Here is a 13,561-nt window from a genome sequence, read left to right as displayed (position 1 = left end):
ACCAATTTTGACCTTTGGGTTTATAGTTGTGAGGCTATGGTAAAAATAAGCAATTCAAAGCACTTTTTTAAACCTAAGTAAACACTTTTTACAGGAAAATCAGGCTAGAAATTTTTAATTTCACTGCCATTCCTGTCCATCTTATGCAAAATTCACTGCCAACTGAAGCAACTTTTTAAGATATTAGCTTATTTTCAAGCGAGTGACCAAATGCCCACACTAAGGCCCTTTTAGATTGGTTGGAGTAGGCCTACTTGACTTTACCAGCAAGATGAAAGGTTGAAGGGGAAAATAAAATATACAACCTTACATAAAATATATAAATTTTTAAGATCACGGATCTATTAAAATGGAAGGGAACATAGCTTCCTTCCTTGAGTATTTTCCATGTTAAATCTTGTTAGGACTGCACAAAAATCAATCAATCAATCACATAAACATTTGAAAGGCTGAATCCAAGAACATGTCTATCCCACTTTTGAGCCCAAACGTCTACTTTTACTTAGTAGCCACTTGAGAACAATAAGCAATTAACGATATCAGCTACTTTTCCAGTAGTATACATTTCAAAACAGTCACTCTGAAATAGTATTCCTTTCAATTCGGTTGGTTTTCTATAGTGGCTGTTTCGAAGAGTCTACTATTGAAAAGTGACCATTTTGAAACATCTGGTTTCGATAGTGCACACTAGCAGTAGAGATGACTGTAAAACCATTCGCCTGTTAACAGTGACTTTGTGATAGTAACTCCTACCATAGCAGATACTCTCAAAACACAACGTTTCTAAAAGTCAACTATTGAAAAGTGACCATTTTGAGATCACTTTCCAGATTCCATGTTATAAATACACGGTAGCAACATATGCTTCAAATTTGCAGTGATACGTGACAATATAAACATTGAAAAAAACTACTCACGCTATAGTTTGGGGTATAGTTCCATTAAGAGTGACTCAGTTAAGATCCGAAGATATTGTAGATACTCTTTGAGGATGTGAAATGTAATGAGCGATTCCCAACTCTAACCAATAAAAGTCGAGATTGGAATTAAATTTGTTTACAAATTGTCAATAGTTATGTAGTTTTAAGATAAATTGAAATTTTCGTAATTCATTTTCTGAACATATGATTTTATTTGTATATTCCTCTCTCATATACCCTTAAAAACAAATTAAGCCTAAAAGACAAATTTATTTTTTGTCTTTCTTTTCTACAAAATCAAAGACTTATGAACGCACCAGAATGTTTTATAATCGCAAATCTTAAAATTCTAAAAATTCTAGGACTGGCACTATATTTTCGTATTAATGGATTTAATCCATGATGATATAATTTAGGGGATTCTCAGCAACTCAAAAACTTTGATTTTCTATTCACAGAACTGTATTCAAAGCATACAGAGTTCTGTATACAAAGCAGATAGGGTTTAACGGTACCTTTGAACCTGTCACGTATCACTGCAAATCTTTAACAGATGCTGCTATTTTGAACAGGAAATTATCATGCCATCTCAAAATGGTCACTTTTCAATAGTTGACTTTTAGAAACGATGTGTTTTGAGAGTAGCTGCTATGGTAAGAGTTACTATCACAAAGTCACTGTTAACAGGCGGGTGGTTTTACAGTCACCTCTACTGCTAGTGTGCACTATCGAAACCAGATGTTTCAAAATGGTCACTTTTCAATAGTAGACTCTTCGAAATAGCTTCTATAGAAAACCAACCGAATTGAAAGGAATACTTTTTCAGAGTGACTGTTTTGAAATGAATACTACTGGAAAAGTAGTCGATATCGTTAATTGCTTATTGTTCTCAAGTGGCTACTATGTAAAAGTAGACGTTTGGGCTCAAAAGTGGGATAGACATGTTCTTGGATTCAGCCTTTCATTTATATAGCACCTGTTCCACTGATGCAGTCTTCACCGGCGCTGTAGTGAGTGGTAACTGATACGCCTTTCGAAATAAGAATGTCTTTAAAGTGCTTTTGAATATCTCGATGTCTGTTATGCTACGGAGCTCTGGATCAAGGGAGTTCCAAAGGGTCTGTGCGACATGTGAGAATGAACGTCCACCGAATGATTTAAGTCTATATGTGGTTTCAGTTAGTAAGTTCATTGAGCTGGAACGCAGTGAGCGCCTCGACACATACGGAACAAGAAGACCCTCAAGGTAGACAGGTGCAAGATGCTGTAGACATTTGAAGACGATAAGAATTAAATTGTACTCTATACGCTCTCTAACCAGAAGCCAATGGAGAGATTTCAGAACTGGTGTTATATTCTCCCTGACACGGGTTCTAGTTATGATCCTGGCAGCGCGATTTTGTATAAGCTGCAGTCTATACGATGAGTTAGCGCTAATTCCTACAAGACAACAATTACAATTATCAATTTGGGACAGCACCATAGATTGGGTAAGCAGTTTGGCTGATTCAAATGTCAACTGCCGACAGACTGCCTATAGCCCGCAAATGAAATGCAGCAGACCTAACAACACTCGCAACATGTGATTCCATAGTTAGCTGCGAGTCAAAGTAAACTCCTAAATTCCATACTGGAACAGTCGAGATTGGAATTTTATGACCAGCCACCTGTATGAATCTAATATTAAGTAATTCTATGGTCATCGCAGTTCCAATCAGCATTGCCTCAAACTTATCGAGGTTACACATGAGCAAAAGCCACCGATTAACTTTCGAACATTGCATTTCAAATACTCCAACTTGATTAGATAAATCGGTAGTATTGCATTTCAAAACCATGTTTAACTGTTTATCGTCAGCGAAGCCATGGTGATAAACACAGAAAAAGAATGATGGAAGAACTCCTACTTTTTTATAGTTGGAAATTTTTATTTTTTTGGGAATTTGGAAAATAGAAGTATGGAATATATACCGTATTTTCCGGTTTATAAGTCGACTCGGTGTATAAGTCGACCCCGATTTTTTAGCCACATAATCAGTGTTTTAACCTTTGTTCACTGTATAAGTCGACCCCCTTCTTCACAGTCAACCCTAACAAAATTTCTATTTTGCCTGTAGTGCCGGTAGTAATATTGGCCAGTCTAGTATAAAGTTTACCGGTAGTATATTCCAGATCAACCTTCACATCATGCGGCTTATATTGATGTCATCACTAAATGCAATGCCTTGACTGCAGAATGATGTAAACTCAAATTCAAATCTAATAACCTATATTTGTAAAAAATAAATTTTTGTCTGACATTATTTTAAGCACAGATTTTGAGATGTTTAAACCATTATTGTGGTATACCATTGTATAACATTTGATACTGGTCCTTGTATAGAACAAACATTCTATTATTCCTATTGTGTTAAATCACAAAAACGCCACGGCCTTTCATCCTGGCAGCGCAATTGTGTCTGAACGACAGTGATACTAATTTACTTGCCCTATGATCAGAGGATTAGAATAAATTGTATTAATTAATGGAGATTAAATTAAGTTACCAGTAATGATAAATCAGATTAAATATTTGCAACTTCTACTCAAATACAGTTCACTTCACACTTGATATCCCAGAATTACAGAGTTTTTCATTGAAGTTTTCAAGCGTTAGCTGTACCCCCGGTAATTTAATACATCAAAGGATAGTAATTTATTTTTCAAAATTGTATATAAGGAGAGAGAATTTCCTATCAAGTTCAGTATATGATTAAAAACTCAACTGACGTAACAATGGCTCCACCAAGAAAAAGAATGAAATATGAATCTGGTTTCAAGTTGAAAGTCATAGATTTTGCGAAGGGAACGAACAATTGCGCCGCATCCAGAGAATTTGGTGTCAGCGAGAAATTAGTTCGTGACTGGAGGAAGATCGAAAACACGCTGAAAGAAATGCCGAAATCGAAATGTGATAACCGTAGCAAAATGCGCAGTGGCAAGACCTAGAAAATGCCGTAGAAGAATGGGTCCTGGAAAATCGTTTGAATGGTCATCCAATATCCAGAAACGCAATAAGAATTTATTCGATGAGATGGTCGAAGCAAAATCCAAAGTCAAGCGAGAACTTTCAGGCCACCAGTAGCTGGTGTACAAGATTTATGAATAGAAAAGGTCTTGTTATGCGACAAAGAGCGAAGATCTCCCAGAAGTTACCTGCAGAACTAGAAGAAAAGATTACTAGTTTTCACCAATTCATCATCAAGCAACGACAGAAATACGGCTACGATCTCTCTCATATAGGGAATATGGATGAAACCCCGGTTAATTTCGACATGCCACCGAACAGAACTGTCGATGTTAAAGGACGAAAACTGTGTTGATGAAAACTATGGGACATGAAAAAGTACATTTCACCGTAGTATTAGCTTGTATGGCTGATGGTGCGAAACTGAAACCAATGGTAATTTTTAAGAGGAAGACGATGCCGAAAGTCAAGTTCCCTGCTGGAGTGTTTGTGCACATGCACAACAAGGTATGGATGGATGAAGATGGAGTGAAGCTGTGGATAGAGAATGTGTGGGAAAGACGACCCGGTGCACTATCTCAGCCCCGAAGTTTACTGGTGTGGGACATGTTTCGAGCTCATTTAACCGATCGTTCCAAGAAAAAGCTCAAACGATGCAACTCGGATGTGGCTGTAATACCCGGTGGGCTTACTCTAGTCGTTCAGCCATTAGACGTTTGCCTCAATAAGCCATTTAAAGATCGTATTCGCGATGAGTGGAATAGGTGGCTTATTGAAGGCGAAAAGACCTTTACGAAAGGTGGGAATATGCGTGCTGCTCCGCTCAAAACCCTTTGCGAATGGGTTGTTAATGCGTGGAACGAGATTGACACAGGCGTAGTGAAAAACTCATTTTTGAAATGCGGAATTTTAAAATTCGTTAGATAGCGAGGAAGATGATTGGATCTGGAAAGATGACGATTCCACCGAATTAGCCGATGAAGAATGGGATCCGTATGATGAAGGAATGACCAACGAGGATATGTTGGAACTCTTCAAATCGGACGATGAAGATGAAGAATTCGAAGGGTTTTAATATACTGCGCCATGTACCAATATACAATTCATTGTTCTGTGCCGTGTCAATATAAACTGCGCTATTGTGTCTATTTCTGTATTATTCTGTATATGACCCTGTGCACTAAACAGTCTACTAATTATTGTAATTATTGTAATTTACGAGATTAAAGTGTCTTTATCTAAATCTTGCGCTTTATGCATTTATTCTGTAGTTTCAATGGCATTGTTTAATCACAGACAGTGCATTTCCGGGGATTACAGGCGAATCATGACTGAAAGAAAATTTCACTTTTATTCAACATTATTTTGCACACTGGTAGTAAAGATAATATTAGAACATACATTCAAATCGCCCGTTACAGTTTCCGTAACTTTGTTCAATAAACATTGACTTGAATTGGTGCTGGAATAGATGTTACAATTACGTTATTTCCATACGTTATTCAAAATGATTTAAACAAAATAATTATAAATTTATTGATATAATATCAAAATCGTAATCATCAAAATTGAAAATAAATCATCAAAAATATTTTTCATAACTTTGTTCAATAAACGATGACTTGAATTGATGTTGACATAGAATTGACGTGACATCACTCTAGCGGTCTCCCCTCATCGATGATTGAGGAATATCGGTCGGAATATCGCTGAAAAATATACTTTCAAACGATCTGAAATTTGTATCCGGTGTATAAGTCGACCCAAGTTTTTGGACTACTACTTTTTGGTCTCAAAAACTCGACTTTCACTTTCGGAAAATACGGTAGGCCTAAAGGTAATTTATAGCATTTTTACCACTTAACACAAATTGAAACAAGTGAATTTTCTGATGATTGAAATTTTGTCCTGTACAATACACTGTCCTATACAACAAAATGAGTATCATCATTGAATTGGTCAGAGTTACATTGCAAATGACAGAATAGCTCTGAAGCCAAGGTAACAAGTATAATTATCTTCATATCTATCAAAACTGAAGATAGATAGAAAGATAGAAATTCGTCTCTGTACAGTACAACACTTTTTTCAAACAATGAAATTTTGTCTGGAATATCGGATATCGGAATATTTTTGTGTCTCATGAAAGACAACACCCCTAAGTACCAAAGTACAAAAATACACTGAGACTAAAGGATGTCTAGTGCTTTCAGTTGAAAATTTAGTGTAAGTATCCTGTACAACACAGGGAGAATCGTCCTATGACGACCGAGTTATCTCTAATTGACTTACTAGCAAGGAAAACTTGATCTCCATTTTGGTTTTTGATAATTTTTTTGAGATTGCTACTCCATTGAATATCATTCCATCGTTCACGCCATGCCTGCAGCAATAGGTATCGAATGCTCTTCTTTTTCTCTTCGATGTTCACCGGTCCTGCCTTCAACATTTCTGTGGTTACCATTTGCTCATACATGTATGCAACAAGACAGCGTGTATTAGGTCACTCAACTAAAGAATAAAAGATAAGTAAAATAATCATCAAATTTCACATAAATCACATTTTGCTAGCATTACTTATATGCATACTAAATGATGAATAAATTGAAATTAAAAACACCAGACAACCAAAGAGGATATTATATGAGCCAGCAAAGCAAATTGTCATTGGTCTGGTTCATACTCAAATACCTTGGCCGCAAAATTTTTGATAAGATAACATAAAAACCATGGCTACTTAGAAAGCAGTTTAAAATAGGGCCTACTCAATAATCAGAAAATTTACACCCGCTGGTGCATATGTAAAATACCCACTTGCTACCAACACAGTTATTATAACAGAACCAAAATCACCACGGTGGGTTTGGGAACAAATGTCAGAGAGAAATACCAGAACTGAAATGACAGTTATGACAGTAGTAATATCAAATATCAACCAGGCCGCCAGAAGCTCTAAGACATTGATGCCCAATTTTTTTAACAGGGAGTCTGGGGTGACCTAGAAACGAGGGGTCAAGCTTTCACCCCCAAAATAACCTAGCATATCTCTATAACTAAATGTTGATATGATGATATGATGATTAATTTTCTCTACAAAGAAGTTTTTTTATAATTAACAATATTTATTGAATTGTAGAGCCCTGTTATTTGCCAATCTTAGAGAACTACTCAACAACTTAGAGAACTAATCATACAACAGGGAAGATGCCTAGAGGTATGAACACAATATGAAATTACAGAAGTTATTAAAATTAAAAGTCATTCCACTTGTCAAGGCCTCCTAGAGACCATATTAAACTAGGGGTCCAGGGACACTGTGCCAACCACTTGGGAAGTGGTTTCAAATGCTCAACATTCCAACAGTTTCAATTTTCAACGCTACCTAGTGACAATATAAAATAAATTGCCCATGGACAAAGTATGGTTTACCTTGAAAGCTAGAGGTTGTTAGGGGTAAGGGCATTGCTTGAAAAATCTTTTTTATTCGTGACTTCAAAGTTCTACAAGTTTATATTGTATTTTATCGGTCTTAAAGGATTATTTTGTAGGCAAATAAGACCCAAGATATACATTTGTTTACGATCCACATCCAAAATTTCGTAGGGTACAGGTAGGCGCGGCATGGAAACTATTTTATATTTTCAAGAAATATTTCTCATAATATCAAAAAATATTCAAATAAAATTCATATGATGTCACATATCAGAGGGTGGCTGAATGTATGGCCGCGGAAGCTAAAATACCGGTGCAGTAAGAAATAGGCGTATTAGATCGTTTTAAATCCTGGAAATTACCACTACAATATTTAGACCTCGACTTATAGCTATAGTTTGCTGCTTAGTATTTTCAGGTCAAAAGAAATTACAATTTATTACAAATTCTATCAAACAGAAAACACAGCGCTCTTCTGCTGATGAAATGTCAAACGCACCAGCAAGCAGCGTTACAGAATCACTATAGTAGTGTATACTGTACACGCGTGTTTGTGTGTCACACAGTGTGCAACAGTGCAATCTAATGATTTCCGCGCGCACGTGGAGGCCTTGTGTAAGTGAATGTTCGCTTACACTTCAATGTCAATCAAATCAATCAACGGGTATTAAAATGATACAATATTTGAAATTTGAGCATTTGAAATTCGCACGTATACGGCACATAGTCCAATGAAACGTTCGCCATTCTATGGCTTTCCCATAATATTTTTAGTAGCGCCTGAATTCCCCGTATATGCCAAAAACAGCCAATCACAATCACTCGTAGAGACAACACCCCCCAATCGAGGTAATTGTAATTTTATACGCGAGAGCTAAGAATTTTCCAGCCAAGAGTTTTTCGTAGAATTTTAACTCAGTTGACCATGTCATCGACGGCGGTTCGCCATGTCTTCAATCGCATCGATTATACCTCGTTTAAGCCGAGAACCAATGACACAAATGCTCACATAAAAAAATGTACCGCGATTTTACATGAATTGGCTCAATGCCAACATCATATCACTGACAAAGGTGCACCAAAAACCCAATGACCTTGAAATGTACCACAATCATAGAATATGTAAAGAGCTACAACTTTGCTATCGATGGTGGCTACAAAATATGCATAGCATGGCAACCGAAAAGGCTGAGTAGATATTTTTCTAGTACTGGTGACAATTATGCTTGGAGCGTAAAATTCGTCCCGGTCTAAGGCATGTGAACGCAGTAGGTTGTATTCGAATTGAGCTTCCATCACAAAAAATTCACAAATGTAAAGGCTTCAGCCAATTCGGTGATGAAAATGGCAACACGTATACTCGCTTGCCGCAGCTTCGTGATAGAATCTCAACATCTACAGTTTTATAGTCATAATTCTGTTATTTTCTCGTTTTATTGGTATCATTTATTGTTTATCTAACTTACATGATTAACTCCTTTATATCTTCAAGATTATAATGGTAGGTAGTTTCCAAAAATATCTGATAATAATGACCATATAGGGCTGCCATCTATGGCCTGTAGGCCTAACAGCAATTTATTGTCTTGTTATTGCATTGCTGATTCATCTCATCTAAAGTAATTTTTGAGGAATCAATGGCATATAACAGTACCTTCATGTAGGCCTACTGAAAAATTATAAAATACTTCAATCTTCAGTGCCGAGTGGCTCTTTATGGTTTATAGTTCGTTCATTTCGTGAGTTTTACTCAAACTGTCGATTTCGGACAATTTTCTTCTCATTTCGCCTTTGGCCTAGGTGACCGAACACTAGCACACCTAGTGGTGACGGCAAACATTAAAATCATCTGAATAGAAGTATTGCTTTATTCGTATTTTGTAATGAATGCTTGAGTTTGATAAAATTGATCAGAAACTTGGATTTTGTCCCATAGGCCTAGGCGTGAAGTGTGCATTAGAATGTATTTTGATGTGTAATTGGCCAAGAGCTATAATTTTGCATTGTATAACTAGTGTCCTTAGCCTTTCTAAAACGGTACAAAAAACAACGCTATTCTTTATTTTGGGTACTAGTCAGGCATCAGACCACAATTACGTTAGTAGCGTAGGGCCGGACCACAAAAGTAGTAGGCCTATCTAGAGTGAAGAAGAGGTCCCCATAAATGTCGCCATAATTTTGCGAATGGGATAGGTAACGAATTTCGGTTGTATGTATAACTTAGGGGTCCAGAGACACCATGTCCACTTGGGAAGGAGTTTCAAATGCTCAACAATTTTACAATTTCAAAATTCAACGCCCCCTGGTGACCATATAAACTAGGGGTCCAGGGACACCATGCCCACTTGGGAAGTGGTTTCAAATGCTCAACAATCTAACAATTTCAATACATAATGCCCCCTAGTGACCATATACAAAAACCAATGACCTTGAAACCCACCACAATCATAGAACATGTCAGCAGCTATGATTTTGAAATTGATTGTGATAACAAAATATGCCTCGTAACCAATTTAATATGGAAAAACTTAGTTATTCTATTATTCAACGCCCCCTGGTGACCATATGCAAAACCAAATGACCTTAAAACTCACCACAATCGTAGTACATGTCATGAACTACAACTTTGAACTACAATTGATCACGGTAACAAAATATGCCTAGGTACCAATCTAATTAGGAAATACTAAGTTATTCTACTATGCAACGCCCCCTGGTGACCATATAGAATAACTTATTTCCTTAAAACTCACCAAAATCATGGAAGATGTCAAGAGCTACAACTTTGCAATGAATTGAAATTGAAATTTATTTTCATTACGATGTCACATTATTGAACGATATAATAAGTATGATAAGACAAAGAAAAATGTAACAGGATAATGGGGCTACAAGGAGAGCCGTATCACCCAGAAGCATCCACACCACATTCATCACACTCACACATCATGCACACAAGTAATTAACAGGCGAAAAGAAAAAAAATTTCACATATTACACATTAACATAGGTTTGTATAGAATGAAAATTTACAAAGTGTTGAATAATGATTTAATGTAGGTACGCTCAAAGGCAGGTTCGCTTTGAATAGTTTGAATTGATTGAGATAGAGTATTCCAGGGACCGGATATTTTGACAGAAGATTTTCTAGTTACAGTTCTAAAATAAGGCAATCTAATTCTAAATCTATTACGCCTAGGTTTACTATGAATTTGATAGTTGAAGTTCCAATAGTTGTGAAAGGTCCTAGGCAATTTTGAATTGACGAATTTATGTACAAAAATAGCTAGTTGGAGTTTGTTAATATTCTTAATTTTAAGTATATTTAACCGAGCAAAAATTGGATCAGTGTGTTCTAAATAATGGGATTTGCTGACCACACGGACAGCACGTTTTTGTAGAATTGTTAATGGATGCAATTTATAATCAGAAGTTCTTCCCCAAAAAATGTTACAATATTGAAGATATGGGTCTATTAAGGATAAATACAAGGTACGTAAAGAATTGGACGACAACTTGTGTTTAACACGATGAAGAACGCCAACATAACGTGACACTTTTTTACATACAGATTTTATGTGATCCTCCCATGACAGTTTTTCATCTATGTGTGGACACGTTCAATTTCACGATCATCGATATAAATCTTTGTATTACCAACAAAAGTTTTACTAAATATAATATAATAAGTTTTACTAATATTAATTGATAACTTGTTGGCACAAAACCAAACAACTAGTTTCGAAAGTTCAGTATTGATCATTTTTATCAGGCAGTCAACGAGATGATCACTATAGAAAGCATTCGTGTCATCAGCAAATAAAATTAACTTTAGGATATCAGATGCACGAGTACAGTCGTTTATGTATAGTATAAATAGTAATGGACCTAAAATGGAGCCCTGTGGTACTCCAATATCAATATCTAAAGCGGTAGAATTGGTATCTTTAATCTGGACTATTTGTTTGCGACCTTCTAAGTAATTTTGAAACCAATTAAGTGATGTGCCTTTAATACCATAATGATTAAGTTTATCCAAAAGAATACGGTGATTTACTGTGTCGAAAGCTTTAGACAAATCCAAAAATATTTCAATCGTTGTTTTTCTTTCGTCAATATTGGCTGCTATTTCATCAGATATACGAGTTAATGCCATTGATGTTGAGTAATTTTTCCTAAATACAAATTGGTTATGATCAATAATTTCGAATTTATCACAAAAAGCGACTAAACGTTTATGAACGAGTTTTTCTAGTATCTTAGTAGAAAAACATGGTAAAATAGATATGGGTCGATAATTGTCAAAGGAATCGCATTCACCTTTTTTATACAGAGGGCACACCCGAGCAATTTTGAGTTCAGCAGGGACCACTCCAGATTGAAGGCTATTGTTGAATATATGTGGATATTTAATAACATCAATAATTCTTTTTCAATAACTCTTATTCTTTTTCAATAATTCTTCATCAATAACTATTTTCAGAGATCCCGTCAATGCCAATACCTTTATTTCCAGAGAATTTATTTACTATTTCATCAATTTCTAGCGAGTTTGTTGGGAAGAAAAAGAAGTTTTCATTATTAGGACGATTTAAATAAAAACTGAAATGTTTTTCAGACTCGGGGATCATATTTGCTAAACGATGTCCGACATTAACAAAAAAAGTATTGAAATCATTTGCAATGTTTAAACTACTACTGACAGTTACGTTGTTTAGCTTAAAGGAAGCTGGTAATTGTTCTTTGACGGCGTTACTTCCAATAACTGATTTTAAGATTTTCCACGTAGCTTTCATATTATTCTTTACACCAAATAACTGAGTATCATAGTATCCTTTTTCAACAGTTTTTAATAAACGTGATAATAATCACTTATATTCTAAATAACGGGATTTAAAAGCAATATCTGAATTATAAAGTGTTTTCCTATATAAGTGATTTTTATATTTAATAGAGTTTAACAAGCCCGTGGTTAACCAGGGTTTAGACTTATTGGTTTTTGCGTTCTTGCGTTTGATAAATGGAAAGCATGTATCATATAAATGAGTAAATTTGGTAACTTGTAAATTGTGGTAACAAAATATGCATAGGTAAAAATATAATATAGAAATACTAAGTTATTGTATTATTCAACGCCCCCTGGTGGCCACATACAAAAACCAATGACCTTGAAACTCACCAAAATCATAGAACACGTGATGGGCTACAACTTTCCAATTGAATATGGTGACACAATATGCTTAAGTATCCATTTAATGTGGAAAAACTTTTCCTACCAACGAATGAGTACTGATGACACCAAGATGGCCGCCAATTGCTTCATAATTGGCTGATCAAAAATACCTGTCGCAGGTATAAAACATCCCTTTCCAAAGAATACCCATCACAAATTGCAAACCAGTAGGAAGCTACAGTACCTAGAATTCGGACCAAAATTGACATTTTTGGGCACTTAAGGTCATAGGACGACCATCTTGAGTCCGATCGACCCAATTTTTCTTATGCTGATGGGCCCTGGGAAGGTTCAAATATATACGAAAGATCAAGGTAATTGATCAAGGCGTCAGTAATTGGAATATTAGGGGTTCAGATCAGAGGTCGTAAGGTCAACACACCATTCATCACAACAAGTAATTTTTTTTTCTAATAGGCCTAAATGGGAGATAGAAAGGTATTCTTAGCAACAATAAATAACAGAAAAATAACCAGCAAAAAAACAATTTGAAATAAAAAAGTTAGTTTATGTTACAAAAGAAACTGAACACAAAATATTGAAATTAGAAAAGATAAAAACTAAATATGGAGAGAAAGTATCAGCAAATTTAAGTTACTGTAATGTTAGTACAACGCGAGAATTTAAAGTATTTTTACCTGATAAATGGGTTTCATTGAGTACAGAGGAATTAAAAGATTTAGAAGGATTTAAAATAATTCACCATGGGAAAAATGAAGACGGGCATCATGATTTAGAAGTTGTTGATTAAAAAAATAAATTGATAACAAGAGGCCCATGGGCCTTGAAGCATTGGTAGATTATACTGTGGAATTAAGTGGTTATAATGTTTTACATCTGCCGGCAAATCTTCTATGACGATGTTGATTGGGAGGACCACAGACTTTAAGGTCTATTTATGATAAATAGACCTTTGTGACCATATAGAATAACTAATTTCCTTAAAACTCACCACAATCATAGATGATG

At 35.5% G+C, this 13,561-nt stretch overlaps 1 protein-coding gene across 3 annotated transcripts in view; it reads right to left on the bottom strand.

The window, feature by feature from the left end:
* LOC141909388 (mediator of RNA polymerase II transcription subunit 24-like) overlaps nucleotides 1–13,561 on the bottom strand; it is a 123,700-nt gene that overhangs the window by 103,597 nt on the left and 6,542 nt on the right. For all 3 annotated transcript variants that reach the window (XM_074799842.1, XM_074799843.1, XM_074799844.1), the window contains exon 2: nucleotides 6,220–6,438. In XM_074799842.1, the coding sequence (XP_074655943.1) occupies nucleotides 6,220–6,403 (184 nt within the window). In that variant the 5' untranslated portion in view covers nucleotides 6,404–6,438. The remainder of the gene's footprint in view (nucleotides 1–6,219; nucleotides 6,439–13,561) is intronic.

The sequence above is a fragment of the Tubulanus polymorphus genome, chromosome 7 (genome assembly GCF_964204645.1).
Source record: "Tubulanus polymorphus chromosome 7, tnTubPoly1.2, whole genome shotgun sequence".
NCBI classification, from domain to species: Eukaryota; Metazoa; Nemertea; class Palaeonemertea; order Tubulaniformes; family Tubulanidae; genus Tubulanus; species Tubulanus polymorphus.
The sequence above is the reverse complement of the archived record's forward strand: the minus strand, read 5'-3'. Positions and strand labels throughout refer to the sequence as shown.